Source organism: Carya illinoinensis, chromosome 8, assembly GCF_018687715.1.
Source record: "Carya illinoinensis cultivar Pawnee chromosome 8, C.illinoinensisPawnee_v1, whole genome shotgun sequence".
Taxonomy (NCBI): domain Eukaryota; kingdom Viridiplantae; phylum Streptophyta; class Magnoliopsida; order Fagales; family Juglandaceae; genus Carya; species Carya illinoinensis.
This window is the reverse complement of record NC_056759.1, coordinates 25499761-25517652: the sequence shown is the minus strand read 5'-3', so window position 1 is coordinate 25517652 and position 17892 is coordinate 25499761. Positions and strand designations below refer to the sequence as shown.

Sequence of the window (17892 nt, the reverse complement as noted above, 5' to 3'; positions counted from 1 at the left end):
GGAGGAAGAGTTAGTGGATATACCTACACCAGTGGAAGGTGGTGAAAATGAAGAGAGAATAGATTTTATTATCAATCTAACCCAACTAAAATTTTGTTGCATGCACTCATTGGGTCCCTAAGTCCTTAGACCCCCAAATTCGCTCATACGGGAAAGTCCTATCGAGCAATCTATTTGGGTGGATACTCCCACCTGTCGCCCGATACGAAAAAGAAATGTTTGAACCATGAAGACCATTTATTGAACTTCAGTTTCAAGTTGGCCAAAGCCTAAATGGAGCGAAAGCTATAAGTGTTCCCGCCCCTCATTAGGATGTTATGTGTAAGGAAGAACTCTCGGCTAGTAAGTCCGGCTAGGCATCCCTGCCTCTTCTAGGGCGCGCCGCCAAATGATGCAATAACTCACGAGGATCCTCAACGAATTAGAATGAAATTGGGCTGGAGCCATGTCTAACACATTATGGATTGGGCGGCAAAATGCTAGCTGCAAGCGACCTAAAAACATGGTAGGATACAACGTGACTTTATAAGCGTACCCCTTAGGATCCATGACCCCCTCCTTGTCTAGTCGTGGCACCTCAAGAATCGTAGCCCTTGGTACATTGTAGCCTGCCTCAACGAATTCAACTTGAAGGAAGTCATTATCGATCGCCATGAAGAACCTCGTGTACCTCTGAACTTCCATGGGAACCTCTGCAAACTCTGCATCCATGAGGATGGGAGAAGGACTTGAGGGCCTAGTTGGTTTGGGGTTCTTAGACCTTCGGGGTTGTGTGAAGGGGATTCTTGGGAGCCATTAGAGGGTAAGAAAAAAGAAATAAAATGGGTGCGGGGAGCGTTGGGAAGGAAGGAATTCGATTACACTAGGTAGAACGTAGGAAGATAGTGTGGAGCGACCTACCTCCCAGGATCATGGAAGTCTGCAAGCTGCACAGAGACTGCAAATCCAGAGCACAAGGAGAGAATGTGGTAAGAGCTGCTTGAAGCAATCATTGCAGATAGGACATAACATGCGCCACCTAATATAAAAAAAAAGTAATTGCCGTAACATGCCATGATAGCGGAAATGGGAACCGTCGCACTACAATAGACGAAAAGATTGGATGAAAGCCAATCAAAATGCACAGGAAAAAATTGGCGGGTGAACATGGTAGCGGTTCTAAAGATGATAACAGATGACCAAGTGAAGGGATGAGGAGATGAGAATTTGGAGAAATTCCCATCAATTGGTCCTATATGAATTGGTGGGGTAACTGTTATGAGGATTTTTTCCAAGAGCCTAAAGCCCAAGAATATTGGTGGCACTAGAGTCACCGCTAGGAACTACCCAGCGGTAGCCCCTAGTGGGCTCCCAAGCATTTCTCCAAGAATATAGGCCCAGACAATGGTTGCCCAGGCAACCTAGGTAAACCCTGGTCCAGCGAGGCCCTTCAAGCATGAAAAGGGAGAAATAAAGGACACTCGGGTCCTGTCGAGCCACCCGACCCCAAAGGAGTAAGCTTGGCAAGTGGCCCGTACGAAACAGAAGAGCCATGAGCCTCTGACAATGAGTGAAGAGGAGAAGGGCAACCTGATGCGTCACACCCACAATATTTAGATGGGACAAAGGTCGCGTCACATTAAATGCTTTTTTAGAGGATCATATTATATTAAATGGGCATGGCTAGAGAAGAAATAGGGAACATGCCACCTTGGCGATAGGGTATGGGCCTCTGATCCCAAACGTAGGTATAAAAACAACTCACAGACACCAAAATGGGGGTTAGACTTTCTGAACTTTTCTCACTACTATGTCTTTCATGCCCTTTCACCTAAAATATTATTGACTTAGGCATTGGAATCTTCCCTAGTGGCCACCACGGATGCCAGATCGTAGAGTTTTTCTTTGTGTTTGTAGTCCCAAGATCAAAGACTCGAGTTGTTGAGAACCTAGACCAAAAGCGTATAAAACACGACATCAACATATATAACAATCTTAATTACGTTGTACATAAAAGTAAAACTACAAATACAAAGTGACAAGTTATTATATAAAATCTGGCATATACGTCGGCCTCTTTGTTTTTTGAAACATGTCAAGAAACATAACTTGACATGACAAAGGTACGTGCGCAACATAGCGACGTAGTAGTCATAATTAGCACTTATGATGAAACACCATATATATATATATATATATGTATATATATATCTTGCACCTGTGACTAATTGACTTATTCGAAATCATGCGTGTATGTGACACGATACCATTAACACTTCCAAGAATATGATCAAGGTTTTGCCTTTTCAGAGGATACACACAGTACTAAAATATCTTTGAAATTAATATGTTTAATATTAGAAGTTATATTAATTAAGAAAAAGAAAAATAAAAGGCGTGTTTGACTTTGAAGCTAGTCCTCCGAACAAGAAATCCAATGTGGACGTTCATGGATACCTTACTTAAAGTACAAGTTTGAAGTCGAGGCATAGAGACAGTTCCCCGATTAAAGGAAGTTTGAAAAGGTTCAGTTTACACCCTTCATTTTTTCCAATTATATTTTATTTTATTGATATATCCCAACCCTTCGTATACTAAAAGGACGTTTCAATTATATTGTCTTTATTATTGTAATAAATCTACTTAATTTATTGACACTATGATATTAAAAAAAAAGAGAGGCTTTAACCATTTATAATTACTAATTAAAAAAATTTCAACTGATAGTAGTTATTGAGTTCTCGTTACTATATTTTTGGCTTTCCGACCACTTAACTCTTTTATTATTTTGTTATTATTCTTCTAATAAAAAAGAAGTATTCATCTTCTTGTATTTTCGCTCTCACCTCTTAATGACCTTTTAAAAAAAAAAAAATTATTCCCACTCATTGCGTGGTTCGACGATTAGTTATAACTAAAGGTTGTGTTTAGTTGTTGAATCAAATTTAATTTATCTTAACTCATGTCAAATGATTATTGATGAGATCTATTAGTTTTTCAACTTCTCATAAAAAATTTAAACTCATCTCAACTTAGCTACTTCATATATTTCAACCTAAAAAGTTGAACCATTTCAATCTAAGAAGTTAAATTCATCTCAATGAAACCTAAAAAATACTATTATTTACAACTCAACTCAACTTATCTCAACATCTCTCAAATTACCAACCTCATCTCAACTCAAAATCTCTTAATTAACCAACCCCAGCTCCAGACGAAGGTACCATAAAATAGTACTTACACTATTATATATAGTCAGATGCATGAGAGAATCGTGCATTTGTACATTTATACATCCGTCTATCTTGACTTTTAATTTGGTGGAATTTGGCACTTTTGATCTAGAACCTCTTTACTTTTTTTTTTTTGGGTCTTCCACGTATGTACGGACGTACTCTAAATTAAAATGGAATAGACTTATATATATAATATATAGTGACGGGCCGGCTGCTTTAAATTAGAGTTTGTAAGACAGACGATTTAATTAATTAATTCTATTAATTAAGGTGAATAAGCAATTATATACATACATACATATATTTATATAACATATGTGACATCGATCGACACTTTTAAATTTTAATACGTACACGTACAGAATGGTCCTTTTCTTATTGGAAAAAATAGAAACTATTATGTATATATTGAGAATGGATTTAACAAAAATTGAATTTTGATTTTAAAAATCTCAGTTTTTATATAGTTCCTTAGAGTTTTTTTTTTTTAATTAATGCTAGGTTTTAAATTTTCTAGCGATTATTTGGACAGAATGGCTTTAGTGTGGAAGATCTATCATCTCATTGGGGCACGTGTCTGCAAGGAAAGAAAAAGAAGGTAGAGTCATACATACATATATATATATATGTATGTATGTATGTATGTATATATATATACATGAGAGTCAGGGTTTGAACTCAAGATTTCTGCTCTGATAACACATGAAATCATCATTTATCTAAAAAAACCAAAAATCAAAAATCTCATCTCATCTCTGATAACAAAGATTTCACATCTTGTTTGATTAACCAAAACCAAAAATCTCATCTCATCTCATCTCAACTCATCATTACACATTTTTCAAATCCCCATACAAAATATGATAAACAATCTAACTTTTTCAAATCCCAATACAAAATTAATATTAAAAAATTATATTATAACAATATTTTATTCATTACTGTTTAAAACATATCATCTCATCTGTATAACCAAACGGAAAGTATTGTTGGGAGTATGTAGATTTAATCATTATATTTTCTCTTAATAGTATGTACATATAATAAAGTTAGGATAGATATATTTTTCCTTCGTGAGCAGCTTAAGCTTAAAGTTTTGGTTAGCATGTAGTTCATAATAATACAAAACATAGAAAAGAAGATGAAAAAAGAATGTATTTTATTATGTAGAATTTAGATGAATATTGCAAAGCAAGTAATAGACCAAATGACCAACCATGCATGCTTCATGGACATGGTCTAAAAGTCTCGCAGAAGCTTCTATATCTGAAGAAAACTTCAATTCCTGTTATATATCTTTATTCTAATATTATACCTACCATATATGGTATAAATGCAAGTACTACAACCTCCTCAAAATCAATTCCTAGTTCATCATCTCTCATCAATTCAAGCCTCTGGTGCGTTCATTTCTGATCTTCTTGTGGTGAAATAAGGAAATCATGGCTTCCAGCTCCAATATGGTGGCTTTTCTAGCTGTTATGTTTCTGGTGGTGCTACCCATGTCTTCCCTAGGCTCAAATCATACTCATCTTGATGATTTTTTTGGTACTCAATATATCCTGATCATCTCTTCCAAAAGCATATACAACTTTGAATACATATCTTAGCTGAAAGACCATATATCAGGCAGAAATAGTGCTACTACCCAAGAAACACAGATATCGGTGTTTTTTTTTTTGGTTGGCTTCGAATTTATTTTGTTATTTTTGGGTTTGAATTGCAGATAAGGTGTGTGAAGAAGTGGAATGTGGAAGGGGAAATTGCTCAGCTGACATCAATTACCCACTTGGCTTCAAGTGCGAATGCGAATCTGGTTGGAAGCGAACTCGTGACGACAATGACGATCTCACTTTTCTTCCCTGCGTGATACCTAATTGTAACCCCTCCTATCTAATCTTTCCACACACACACGTTTATATATATATGGGGGATTAAACACCATTTATATATGTTGTCAAAAAGATCATGAAGTGCTTATTCTCTCGCTCTGTTTTGCAGGTACTCTTGATTACGGCTGCCAGCCAGCTCCTCCACCGGTTCCACAAAAGGAGAATCCACACAATATATCAGCCTTTGATCGTAAATATCCAATTTATATATATCATCTTGATTAAAAGGATCATTTTTCTAAATAAATTGTCATTAATTAATTTTGTTTATATGATTTTATAGCATGCTATTGGGTATATTGCGGAGAAGGGACATGTACCAAGAACAAGACACACACACACACATGTCAATGCGCCTCGGGTTACTTCAACCTTCTAAACATTTCAGCCTTCCCATGTTACGGTGAATGTAAGGACCTCATTAAACCTCTCATATATATATATATATATATATATATTTATGTTTCTAAAATGGAGAAAGAAGGTTAAGGAGTTGAGAGATCAGCTGATAATTGGCTCTATGTTGTTTAATTCTTACTTGAAGGTACAATTGGATCTGATTGTTCAAGGCTTGGGATTACAGTCCAAAAATCTACTACAGATGGTTCTGGTTCTGGGACAAATCAAGGTACGCATATATTTATGAGAAATATGATCATATTTATGAACATAAAAAAAGCATTTCATGAGTTTCTTCGTTTATTATTCTGATTATCGGTATATATAATTATTAATGTTGCTAGCATCCTCATTATTATTATTTTAATAATGATAATAATATATATAAATATATATATCGTTGTATAATCTTGAAGGATCTTTTGCTAAGAAAAATTTTGAGGTTTAGGTCAAATCATGACTTTTTCCTCCTAAAAATAAAAATATTTTCAACAAATTTGTACGTTTTTGTTAGGTTAATTTGGAAGACTAGTCTTTCAAGCTGATCTTCTGAAAACCATTTTTTCCCCATAAGCTGCATGCAATTACACGCAGTTGACTGATCAAGATCAAGTACATGCATGAATAATATTATTGTTATTTAATTTCATTAATCTTTTATTAATAATTATGAGGATATAATATTGACGTTGAATAGACAAAATTAATTACCTCTACTTCAAATACAGAAAATATATTGAGAGACTATATATGATCGATACATGCATGAACGTACAGAGATTGAGAGACAGACATTATACAGACCTGACATTTTTGTTTAATTTGTTTAATCTGATCTTGATCTGTTTTGGTCTTCAGCTACCTCGTTTCTGCCTGGAGAGTTCCACTGGATAGCTATATTGATGGCATCGTTGTGTATGGTTCTGTGGAAGTAGAAGGGTTAATGCCAAGTAGTAATTCATCATGATCGATCGAGATTTGGCATGCATGCATGCATGCGTAGACACACACATTCATTTGGCCTCATTGTTCATGTTTTAATTTCCTTAGTTCCCTAAATTCCCTGGTTTTTTTATGCACAAATTAGTTTGTATGAGTACTGAAAACAGTCATATATAGGAGGACGATGACTGTTGTATACAACACCACATGATGATGAGAATAAATGTTATTTGAGTATTGATAGTTAATGCTTTTTCTATACATTAAATATCACTTCGTTTAGACGTTGTTGCGAGTAATTACCTACTCTCCTATATGGAGAAATCATCTTCAAACGAGTAATCATGATCTATATACAACGTCTTTTTCACAAATCTGCTTTAAATGGATGACGTTTTTATAAAAATCGAGAGCTCTTGTTCTCTGAAATAGGGCGGTTGTGACACTTTCTCTACCATTTTTTCAATCTACGTGACGTACGACTTGAAATTTATTGTTTCTTTCAAGGAAAAATGAAGTTAATTGTACTTATGTACATATGGGTTTTTTTATTTATTTTTAGGTCGGTAAGAAATCTCTTTCAACAACTACCACATATATAGAGGTACAAACAAAGTTCAAGACCTCAACTTTTAATTGTTTCTTCAATTTTTGGTAGAATTCTTAATGGTTTATGTAGGTCCAAGTCCATGAACTTGTGGTTGGTTTAAAAATTTCAATTATTCAAAGGATCACGAGCAGATTTAAAATTGATCAAAAAAAGTGGACGAGATAGACGTACGTATAAAATGGATGTATACTTTTTTGGTATACTTCGTCGCTCCAAATTATTGTTGTCATAAACTTGGTTGGTAATAAAGGTGTTGAAAAGTCAAAACCTTCTATTCAAAGTACAGATCATCTTATTGTTGTGATAAACTTGAAGAGTGAGATAAGATAAAAATTTTATAAATAGTATTAAGATAATTTATAAATAGTAATAAGATAGTTTGAGTTAATATTTTATGAGATTTTAAAAAATGAGAAAGAAAAAATTGAATTAAAAAATATTATATAATTAAAATATTATTAAAATATAGTTTTTAATATTATTTTTTATTTTTTGTTTGAAAATATTTTTATTTTTTGTTTGAAGGTTTGAGAAAGTCGTAATGATTAGTTTGAACATATTTGTATTTGAGTGATGTTTGGAAATAAGGTGAGATAAGATAAGATAAAAATTTTAGAATGTAAACTTTTTCCAAACAAGCCCTTAGACATTTTCATTTAGATGTTGGATTAGTCATGAAATATACAAACACGATACAATCTTTTTTAAAAAAAAGGTGCGCATTATTAAAAAATTATTATTATTTTTTTCATATGAATCTTGTATTTATTTAATTTTTTCAAAGTGATTACACGACGCTGGCGCTTATATATTCCCCGACTGTAAATATTATTTTTTGGATTAAAAAGCTGGAATGAGATTTTGATGTCAGAAAGATCTTAACAAAATTGGATTGAATTAGGCTTCTAGTTCTAATGCTATCAACTGCCCTCATGGGTAGATCACCTTCTCATCTCTGAGAATTAAGGGCCTACTTTAACATCGAAAATAAGTATATGAATGAAGACAAATCTTCCTTTGTCTGACAAAAAGAAGTTCTTGCAGTTTATAATTATTTCTTAGAACTTCCATTTTCCCCTGAAACGCCAATCACTCACTTGATCTCGACCACGTTCTTAGATCATAACCCAATCATGCTAGACTCCAATGGCGACATGAACTCCAAGCTAGCCCAAACTATTCACATTTGAAGCTTTTCTAGACAAGAGAAATCCATTAGGAACTCAATTGTAGTTGAAACTAGATGAAGTTCCACGCCTCCCACCACCACCACCACACCCCCCCCCAACCCCACCCCACCCCACCCCCTTTCAAACGATGTCCAAGGGTCAAAGACATAAAGCAAGCTCTCGAAAAGGGGAACAAAGATTATTTTAGGAAGATCCAAACCAATATTAAATTGATCATTCTCTCAACCATAGACCATACAAAAAGCAAGAGGCTACCATTCAAAGTTGGATCAAGGAATCATATCTCCAGTATGAAGTTATGAACTCCAAGAACAATTAAAGAGTGGGAAAAAAAAAATAATTCTGGAAATAGAAATTAATAGGAAGTAGCTAGGAGCATTACTCCCCTCCAAAGATTTAAATACCAAGTTCTTACTTTTGTCAACCATTATTACGCAAAGAAGATACTCCATTGACTTCAAAGAAAGCAGAGGGCAGCCAATGGGTCTGAAGTAACAGGAAAATTGGATAGAATTAATGGATATTATACACTCCACCAACATTGAGTTTCCCAAGGATCATCATAGTAGAAGATAATTAGATGGTCTATGCAATGCCAGACAATGAAGAGATCCTGAAAACTGTTAATCAGATGGGACCCACCAAAGCACCCAAACCAGATGAAACTAGTTCTTTCTCTAGAAGCATTATTGATTTATTATCAACAATGTTATGTTGTTATCGCCTTCATCTTCATCGAACCCTTTTTTCATGGCAGTTTTCTATTAAACGAGATCAATCAAACCAAGATCACATTTATTTACAAAATTGTCATTGCATCTATCACCCACCTTTCTTCTTCTTCTTCTTCTTCTTCTTTTTCAAATGAAGCAAGCATTTCATTAACATAAATAGATCAAGATACATGAGAAGGGGGTATGATTTCCAACAAACACCCCATTACAACAAACAATGCAAAAGTGAAAAATAGATTGGGCTTTAGGATAAAAAAACTGGTCTCCACCCATTCCCCACAAAGAGGGTGCCTCCTTAAATGCCTGGTTTTTACAATTTGCTGTACGAATTGTGGTGCCATCGTTGGAGGCAGTGGTTGTTGGTGGTGCATTGCAATTTATTGATTTGAGATGTTAGCGAAGGAGACTGATGTCCTCAGCCTTAGTCTCTTCAGTTAGGAAAAACGAAAATATAATAGGATAAAAAGTATTGACTAACCCAAATCACCAGTCTGAATTTTTTCGCGCCCGCTTGTGAGCATGTGGAGTCTATGCGCGGGTGATGGTGAGATAGGGTGGATCAAATCAAATAGATTTTGGGATGAAAAAATTACTAGTACGACATGTGTAGCCATCAAAGGCAAGCAGCACATGGTGGCCATGCGCAGGCCAAGCCGCACGTTAGAGTCATGTATTGAGATTTTTGGCACGGTTTTGCAGTGTTCTAGCACATCAGTATCTGAGGAGTTGTGGGGTGGGGCATGTGTAGACAGTTTCCTCACCAGAAAGCCGTAGATTAGGCCTAGGCCGAACCAGTAGAGAGGAAAAGTATCTTGATCTATTTGTTGGTTTTTAAAGAGAAGACTCTCTTTCTAGAGAAAGAGAAGCTCCAATCATCCACTTTCTATTTGTGGATGCCCCTCAAAATCAAACCAACTCCATATCTTCTTGCCTCCACGTCTATGAGAAGTGGAGTAGAGAAACAACCAACAAAAGTAAGGTGTGATTTGGATAGTGAGTTGAGATAAAATGGTTTTAGATTAAAATATTATTTTTTTAATATTATTATTATTATTTTAAAATTTGAAAAAGTTGAATTGTTTATTATATTTTTTATAGAAATTTAGAAAAATTGTAATGATGAGATGAGATGAAACGCTTTCAGTATCCAAATGTAGTTTCTACTTTAGCAAAAACAAGAGAGTATTTGTCATTTCCATGCAAAGTAAAACATATGGGACTTCCTACATTTCTTAGGACTAAAAATGAGGCACTCGTGACTTTGAAAAAAGTTCGAAATATAATTGTTAGATGGAAAGCCAAAGTTTTATCCCAAGCAAAAAGATGGTTTAATTTTTACACAAAAGCTGACGATTTACCTTTTTCGTGTGATGGTGACTTATTTGGGCTTACTGTCATAGGTTGTTTTACGCAACAGGTTAGCATGCGTTTACCAAAGCTGTGAGGCTTAAAGAACAAAGAAAACAGAACAGTCAGAAACTTTTATCACAATTTCATGTAGTTCACGACCAAGTTGGCTTCCAGATCAAGTTTCTAAAAATTAAAATAACCTATCAACTAAACAAGTCAGCAGAATTTTATGCAACTTCAAATGCAAGAATCCATCAAATTGCCACAACCACACCGATAAAGGGTATGCCCGAAGTTCAGACGAGTTGACACAGATAATCATATCAGCTCTCATTCTTGATGCAGTTCTATGTTGTAAATTTAATCAAAAATTTTGCAAAAGGAAAAAGAATTAGAAGCCTAAACATGCTTCCTAGCGACCCAAATGCATCTATGCATCCACTTCTATTACCTTCTCCTTTCAGGGTCAATGATCTTCAATCTTCTTCAAGCCCTTCATGTCTGTTGTCTCCACTCTGCATTACAAGACATATTTCCGAATTCATGCCATTTTGATATCATGGATCTCTCAGGTTCAAGAAGAAAATAGATCATGGCAACTAATTATGTAACCATATTACAATGGCCAACAATAAAATTCCAAATCATGTAACAGGATATTTCTATAAAAATAAATGATGCAATTTTTGCTCTGTCCAGAAAACAGCATGTCAGAAATCAGAGAATGGGACAGGGCAGGTGACATTTCTGAAATAAAGTTCTCTGCTCTTTTATTTGGTGAAAAATACAAGCTGACCTTCTGACTATGTTGCATACAGAAAAAGTCAACAAAACTAAACCATACAAGGAGGACAATAGGTGATAGCTCAGTCATATCAGAGACTAAGCAGCAATGGAATGTCAGGAATAGTATGCACGCTACCCTATCGCAACATCGTTTAATAGTTCCTAAACTGTTGGGCAACATATATTGTGATCCATCAAACATGCTGACCTGAGCAAATCATTGAGCATGTCAATTGGATTTTTTTTCCCACTAGGCAACTTGAAGCCCAAGCATCGGACCCCATAATTTCTAAAGACTAGGGGGAGTGCCATTCAACCCATATGGTGCTTAGCAATATAGCTATTATTTTAGCAGCCAAACTGTCATTATCAATATGTGAAGAAGAAACCCTCCCTTCCCCTTTTATTTGTTGGAAAACTTTATAACATTTTATGCTTTCAATATTAATGAAAACAAGCATACCAAAAAGTACACTGATACAACCACGCAAACACTCCATGTAACTAATCTCTAACTAGCCTCTTATTTATTGGTGGGCAAAAGGCTAGTTAGCCTATTAAATGATAAAATTACAAGAAGGAAATGTGGTATTGAACATATGATTTCCTCTAAAGACAAGGAAATGGCTATAAGATATTCAAAGCAAACAGAACTGAAAAAATAAACAGTAAAGCAAGAAAGGAAATGGAGACACATATTGGCTAAAAACTTACGTTGTTCCAAACAGAGCAATCTTCTGTACTTTTGTGATATCAGAGCCAGAATGATTATCCTCAATAAAAATTGTCAAGCTGATCCAAAATTTTAGAATACATCCATGTTAATTTTTAATATAATGCAAATAAAAGAAGATAAATATGGAGCTCACCAAAACAGAGAGATTTAACGCACCTACGAACATTTTGAAACTTGACATATTTCAGAACTATCGGTTTCCCCTGCAAAAGTATATGAGGTAAAGTATCAGCCAAATATAATTGTACAGCAAACATTCCAGTAACAATCTATATATATATATAGACGTATGTATGTATATGTATTAACGGTACTATATATAGTTAAGTTGAACATATATCTTTCATTAATAGGAAACACCCTTGCGGTAGAAATGTTGGCACCAAACCCAACCTTGAGACTGTCTGGGGATAGAACAGCTGTGTCACTTGGAGGAAAGTCATTGACATTGCTGCCATTATCATCATGAAGTACAGTCATAAGTTAATAACGGTGCTGGTCACTAAATATAATATCAACATAAGTAATCATCATCAAACTATACCCAAAGCCCATGTTCTCCTTATTTGAATACAATTTCACTGTTTTAGGACCTGGAAAACAATGTTAATGTTAGGATACTGGATAACACAAAAGCCAAAAAATGGGACATTATATAGTACAAAGTCTATGCAGTCTATAAATATCTGAAGATAACAAGAATTCACTCAAAATTAAAAAGATACTGAGAGACCACCAAGGGTGGTGGCTTAATGGTCCTTGGGTTACTCCCAAGTGGTTTGACATGTACTAGGTCCTAAGTTCAAACCCGAATATGGATTCACTCCAGACTATTGGTATTAGCAGCCTAAGGGGATTGAATTTTCTAGTGGGGCTGAGGTCTAAGTTATGGTTAAAGCCCAACTTGAGGGAGTGTCTGCAACTTCCTACTGTCTTAGCTCCCCTGGTCCAGTTCCAAAAGGTGCCACTATGGTCATGTAACACCCCAATGGAATGCCCAAGCCACACGGCCTATAGTCCAAAAAGACTAGTCAATGATACAATTGGAACCCAATTGAGACATTATAAAAAGTAAGAACTTTTTCTTCCCAATCAACGTGGGATCCTATACACTACATACCCTTATCATTCATCAAAATGGGGTATCACAATCTTCCCCCCTTATTCCTGACGTCCTCGTCAGGTTAGTCCGTCATAGGTGGCATGGTCCTCCCACATTTCTAATTGGGATAGACTTAAATACCATTTGTAACACCCTAATGGAAGGACTAAGCCACATGACCTATACTCTAAAAGCACAAGTCAATAACACAATTGGAGCCCCATTGGAACATTGTAAAAAGCAAGAATTTCTCCTTCCTAAATAATGTGCGATCACATAAATCACCTACCCTTATCATTTATCAAAATGGGGTATCAAAAGTCACGTCCAAGCAGGGAAGCTACTTCTGTTTGCCCCCTCCTATGCTTTTTGCCCAGGGGTAAAAAGATAATGAAAGAAAGGAGATAAAGGATGAGGGCATGCAATTAGGATAAACTACAAAAGGGATCTAAAGTCAGCAACATGAATATCCCCGTGCCAATAAAACTCATCAAGACTTTCAGCTAATCAGGATATAACATCTTTTGATTGGTGGGTAATGATAAAATAACCTCCTTGGAAAAGGTGCTGCAAACTCATTTTGGGGGAAATCATACAGAAAACAGGCTCAACAAATTTTTATTCATTAAAAAAAAAAAAAAAACATATGATCCTCCTTAGGCAATATATCAGCTATTTTAAGGAAGATCTTTGCTACTCATCATTCCACACACCACACTTATTTTTATTCATTTTTTATTTTTTTATTTAATTTTAATTTTGTTAGTTTTATTCTTTCTAAACTAATTGAGTTCTTAAACTCCTCATTCATACACCACATATTTTTGGTAAAGGAAAAAAAAATTAAAAATTAAAAATTAAAAAAACCATGTGTTGTGTGTGGTGTAGGGATGATGAGTAGAGCTTTTCTTTACGGAAACTCCCCATTGCCAATTATAACAAAACTACACTAAACTACCATGACTTTACAAGAGCACCTCCAATTTTATGTTTGAGACATAAAATGACCCAGTTATGCCAACGCCAGAATCGCCCTGAGCTCGATAGCTCCAAGATAGACAATATCACAATGGGGCATTGATACTTGAATATAGTAACATTTGCCAAGTCCAAGGCTGACTTCAAAGCCTTCATTGATAGGAAAAGGTGCACACTCTTTCTCTTGTATGAGGTGTTAATGCAGTTGATTTTAGTTTGAGGAATGATTGATAGAATATAATTATTGGCCTGGAGTGTTATATTATTTCTGACCTGGGAGCTTGCTAAGGGGAGGAACACCACCATTCTGGTAGTGACAGTGAGAGAATGTCAAGGTGGCATCAAAAGTCTAGACATGGTCAATGTTAATTTGGGTTTTGAAAAATGTGGCGACTAGGGAAGGTGTTAAGAGGCTCTCAATAATGGTGCTACAGTTGATGTCAATGACTGATGGAACAAGACACAATGGAGTGGTAGATGTGGGGGAGGAGTGAGTAGAGGAATAGTAGAAGAAAGGGAAAGAGTTCAAAAGGCATTACCATGTCCAAGAGGAGAGGAGGGTCGTGGACTGGGGGTCGTATATCAAACCGTATAATCATATAAAAAGTTTATGGGCTGCTGACAATACGATAGAAAGCATGGATGGTTTGGGTCTTCCCAATGGCATGCACTGTACGTTAAAGGAGATGCAAAACCAACTTGCTGAGTTGAAGGCAGCAATTGCTGTGTTATCAGCAAAAATTGAGGGGCTAGGTGCTAAGAGGTGCTAATGGTGCTGTAAGGCCCAACAAGGGTGAGCTTGGTGTGTTAACTGATGGGCCGAATGCTAAAAAGCTAGAAAAAGGGAAAAAGAAAGTTGGGTTTGGCCTATTTTCAATATTTAAACCCAGGCGAGTGTGGAGAGGGAAAAGGAGAAGTGGGTCATCTCCATTCGAAGTGGGTTCTACATCGGGTATTGGCGTGGAGATGACCGAAACAGACTGCCCCTCACCAAAGGTGACTTGGAAATTGCCCACCACGAGTTGCGCAGTCAATGCTCCTTTCGTCAAAACGACAGAACCTGAGGTATTGCCGAGTTTTGGGGGAGTTTCCACTATCCTCAAAATTCAAATAGTGACCATGGGTCCACCACCTATGTCAGATGGAACTAGTGCACCTCTTCAGGCATCTTGTTGGTCAACACATAACTATGGCCAAGGTGGTGACAACATCAATAGCGCTATGGAGGAGATGCGAGGGGGAATTTTTTGGGCTCAGTCCATAGTTTGGAGAGGAGACTGCAGAAGATGTCCCCCTAATATCCCTCCCACCAATTAACAATATAGTTGATTCATCAGATTGGATTTTGGACAAGGTAAATGAGATACAACAGTGTGTAGGGATTACCTGCTAGGATTCGAGGACCAATTCACAGCACTACTCACTGCAATAGAGGTTTGTCATATACTCGGTGCAAAATAAAGATCTAAGAGGAGTAGAGTTAAAGCGTCTTACTTGAGCAATCAACTATGACGATAAGGGAGGTAGTTCAAGTTGAGGGAGGACCAGAGGGAAGGCAGAACCAATTGTATATTTTTAGCAGGCCCGTTCAGAGTTTACAAATATTGAGGAGTGTGTTGGGGAATTTATAGTGGCTTGGCGTATGGGCAACATCTAGTTTAGTGGGATAGGTATTGGTGCACTGGTGGTGGTTTGGGGCTTGGGCTAGGGCTCTTTTAGGTTCATTTTCCTAGTTGGGTTTATCTTTTTTTTGCACCCCAACTAGTTTTCTCTTATATAAATCCAGTGTACTTGACTACGCCTATTGGCATAAATAAATTTTTATATATATAAAGAAAAAAGAAAGCATGGAATTTAGTCTTCATGATTTGGGAGTGTTCCAAATGATAATGGTATGAATGGTAGAGAAGAAGGGAAGAGTTTCCTATTCTTGGGTCATTTGCGGGTAAGGCCTTTCTTGAGTAGTGGATTGTTGAAGCATTCGTTAGTAGTCATTGCATTTAATCAACCTTAGATCTGTTGGATATGTAGATGTTTGTTATTTTACCATATCATAGATCAAGGACTTCTGTCAGTTTACGTTCCAAAAATGCACCTAAAACACATGCAAATTTTTTCCATCCTAAATAAAGAATAAATTGGAAAAGAGGTGCAAGTTAGAACAGAACTTGGATTTAGGGATTGGATTGTTACAGAATGTAGTCTGGAAGTGTGTTAAAAAGAGGTAAGACATAGGTTCCAAAACTTATGAGGAAAGAATGGCTTACGATTCTCTCCTTGTAATTTGGAAACAATAAGGGATTAATTTGGAAATATATTATAGCATATTATAAGTTAAAAATACCAACTACGTTAAAATATACCAAGGTAGGTATTCAATAGAATTAAATTGACAAGTACCTTCTTCCTCAGGTCCTTTGATCAAAAGAGAATGCAGCTTTATAACTTGAGTGAAAGGTATATAAATCAAAAGCTGCTCATCTGCATCGCTCTCCAGATTCAATCCATCATCTTCTCTGTAACCCTAATCCATGAAGAAACAGATTAATTATTACCAGTTTACCTTCCAAAATATGTTTTTCCGATACTAAAATGATAAATTTTAGACAAGGATTTTCCCAGTCAGCCAAGCAGAATTTGGCTACATGGCTTTTATAACATGAGCCTTTTATACTTCAATGAACATTCTAAGGAACAATTTATATATGGGTACAATTTCTTTCCCTTCATATTTACAAGCAGTCATGCCAAAAGTAACAAACACAGCAGCAACAATAAATTATAAATTAAACACACTAGTGGCCCTGGGATGAGCCATATAAACCGGGCGTCCTGAGTTTTGAAACTCTGCATTGACACTCTTGAAGCCATTGAATTGGGAGAATTAATTCTCCTTGAATTACGCGAGATGCACTTAACGGAAACTCCTCACCAAGAGCATACGCACCTTGGTTTAGTCGGAAATTTATTCCCAGATTTCCGGTGCCAATCCCAAAAAGAACCACACTAGTTTGTTTATCATACAAACCTCATAATCCTTCATAAAAGCCAAACCACTTGGAAAAATAAAAGAATTCGTACAAATTACCTGTTTGAGAGCATTCGGAAGAGAGTGACTAGTGCTTTGGTTGAGGCATTCAACCCCAGACCAGTCGATAAAGTCCACTAAATCCACCTGTGATTATCATAACCAGAATCAACACTTTTAACCTAACTCCGTCGGGTTACCTAAAAACTATGTGAACTTAAAGTGGGCTTTCCAAATATAAACCCCCAGATTCCAAGATTTCTTTCTTCCCAGGATTTCCCAGCCACCAAAAAAATAAAAAGCAAACTTGATGCAATTTTTCTCAATAATTCTCCCAAGATTTCCCAGAAACGAAACAAAAGAAAAGAATATTGCTAGTAATAGTCTGTCGGAGAGATTTTTATGAAAATAGAAGAAAGTTAGAAAACTTGAAACTGGGTTTTGAACATGAAAACGAAAGAGGGGGGGGGGGGTGGTGGCGGCAGTTCTCAGATTCCCACTTTTCCCATCGAATTTCCCACCGTTTCCGAACAAAGGAAAAAGAAAAAGTAGAACCCATATAACTTACTTGGCTTCTTTGAATTGCACTGGCTGAATCCCCAGACATGGCTGATTGTATCAGAAAGACGGAGACAGGGTGAGAGGATTGCTGAAGAAGAAAGTAAGATTAGGACAGACTTCTGAACGCGGAACCAGATATGAATATATATATATATATATATATATAAGGGATGGAATCTGCGAACCACAAACAACGACATCGTTTAGTATTTTTAGATTTCATATTTTTCTTTTTATATAGAAATTATGAAGTCTTAACAAAATTTTCAAGCAAAATCCCATTACAAAAGTTTATCACTGTGCTTAATTTTACTTATAAAACCCACCAACATGATTTTATATGCTTGAAACCTAAAAGGAAAATGTTCA

General features: G+C 36.0%; 2 protein-coding genes across 2 annotated transcripts; one reads left to right on the top strand and one right to left on the bottom strand.

Annotated features, from left to right (window-relative positions):
• Window positions 1-4527: 4527 nt before the first annotated feature.
• On the top strand, window positions 4528-6696 carry LOC122319044. Its single transcript, XM_043136910.1, has 6 exons — window positions 4528-4763; window positions 4942-5094; window positions 5217-5297; window positions 5391-5516; window positions 5652-5735; window positions 6365-6696. Exons 1-6 carry the CDS (start codon window positions 4658-4660, stop codon window positions 6439-6441), a joined length of 627 nt encoding a protein of 208 aa, XP_042992844.1. The 5' UTR covers window positions 4528-4657; the 3' UTR covers window positions 6442-6696.
• Window positions 6697-10443: 3747 nt separating this feature from the next.
• LOC122318612 (PITH domain-containing protein At3g04780) lies at window positions 10444-17683 on the bottom strand. The gene is made up of 8 exons (XM_043136138.1): window positions 17531-17683; window positions 17023-17109; window positions 16335-16458; window positions 12399-12447; window positions 12248-12305; window positions 12011-12057; window positions 11833-11910; window positions 10444-10847 (listed from the first exon to the last, which is right to left on the bottom strand). Exons 1-8 carry the CDS (start codon window positions 17567-17569, stop codon window positions 10799-10801), a joined length of 531 nt encoding a protein of 176 aa, XP_042992072.1. The 5' UTR covers window positions 17570-17683; the 3' UTR covers window positions 10444-10798.
• Between the last annotated feature and the right edge of the window lie 209 nt (window positions 17684-17892).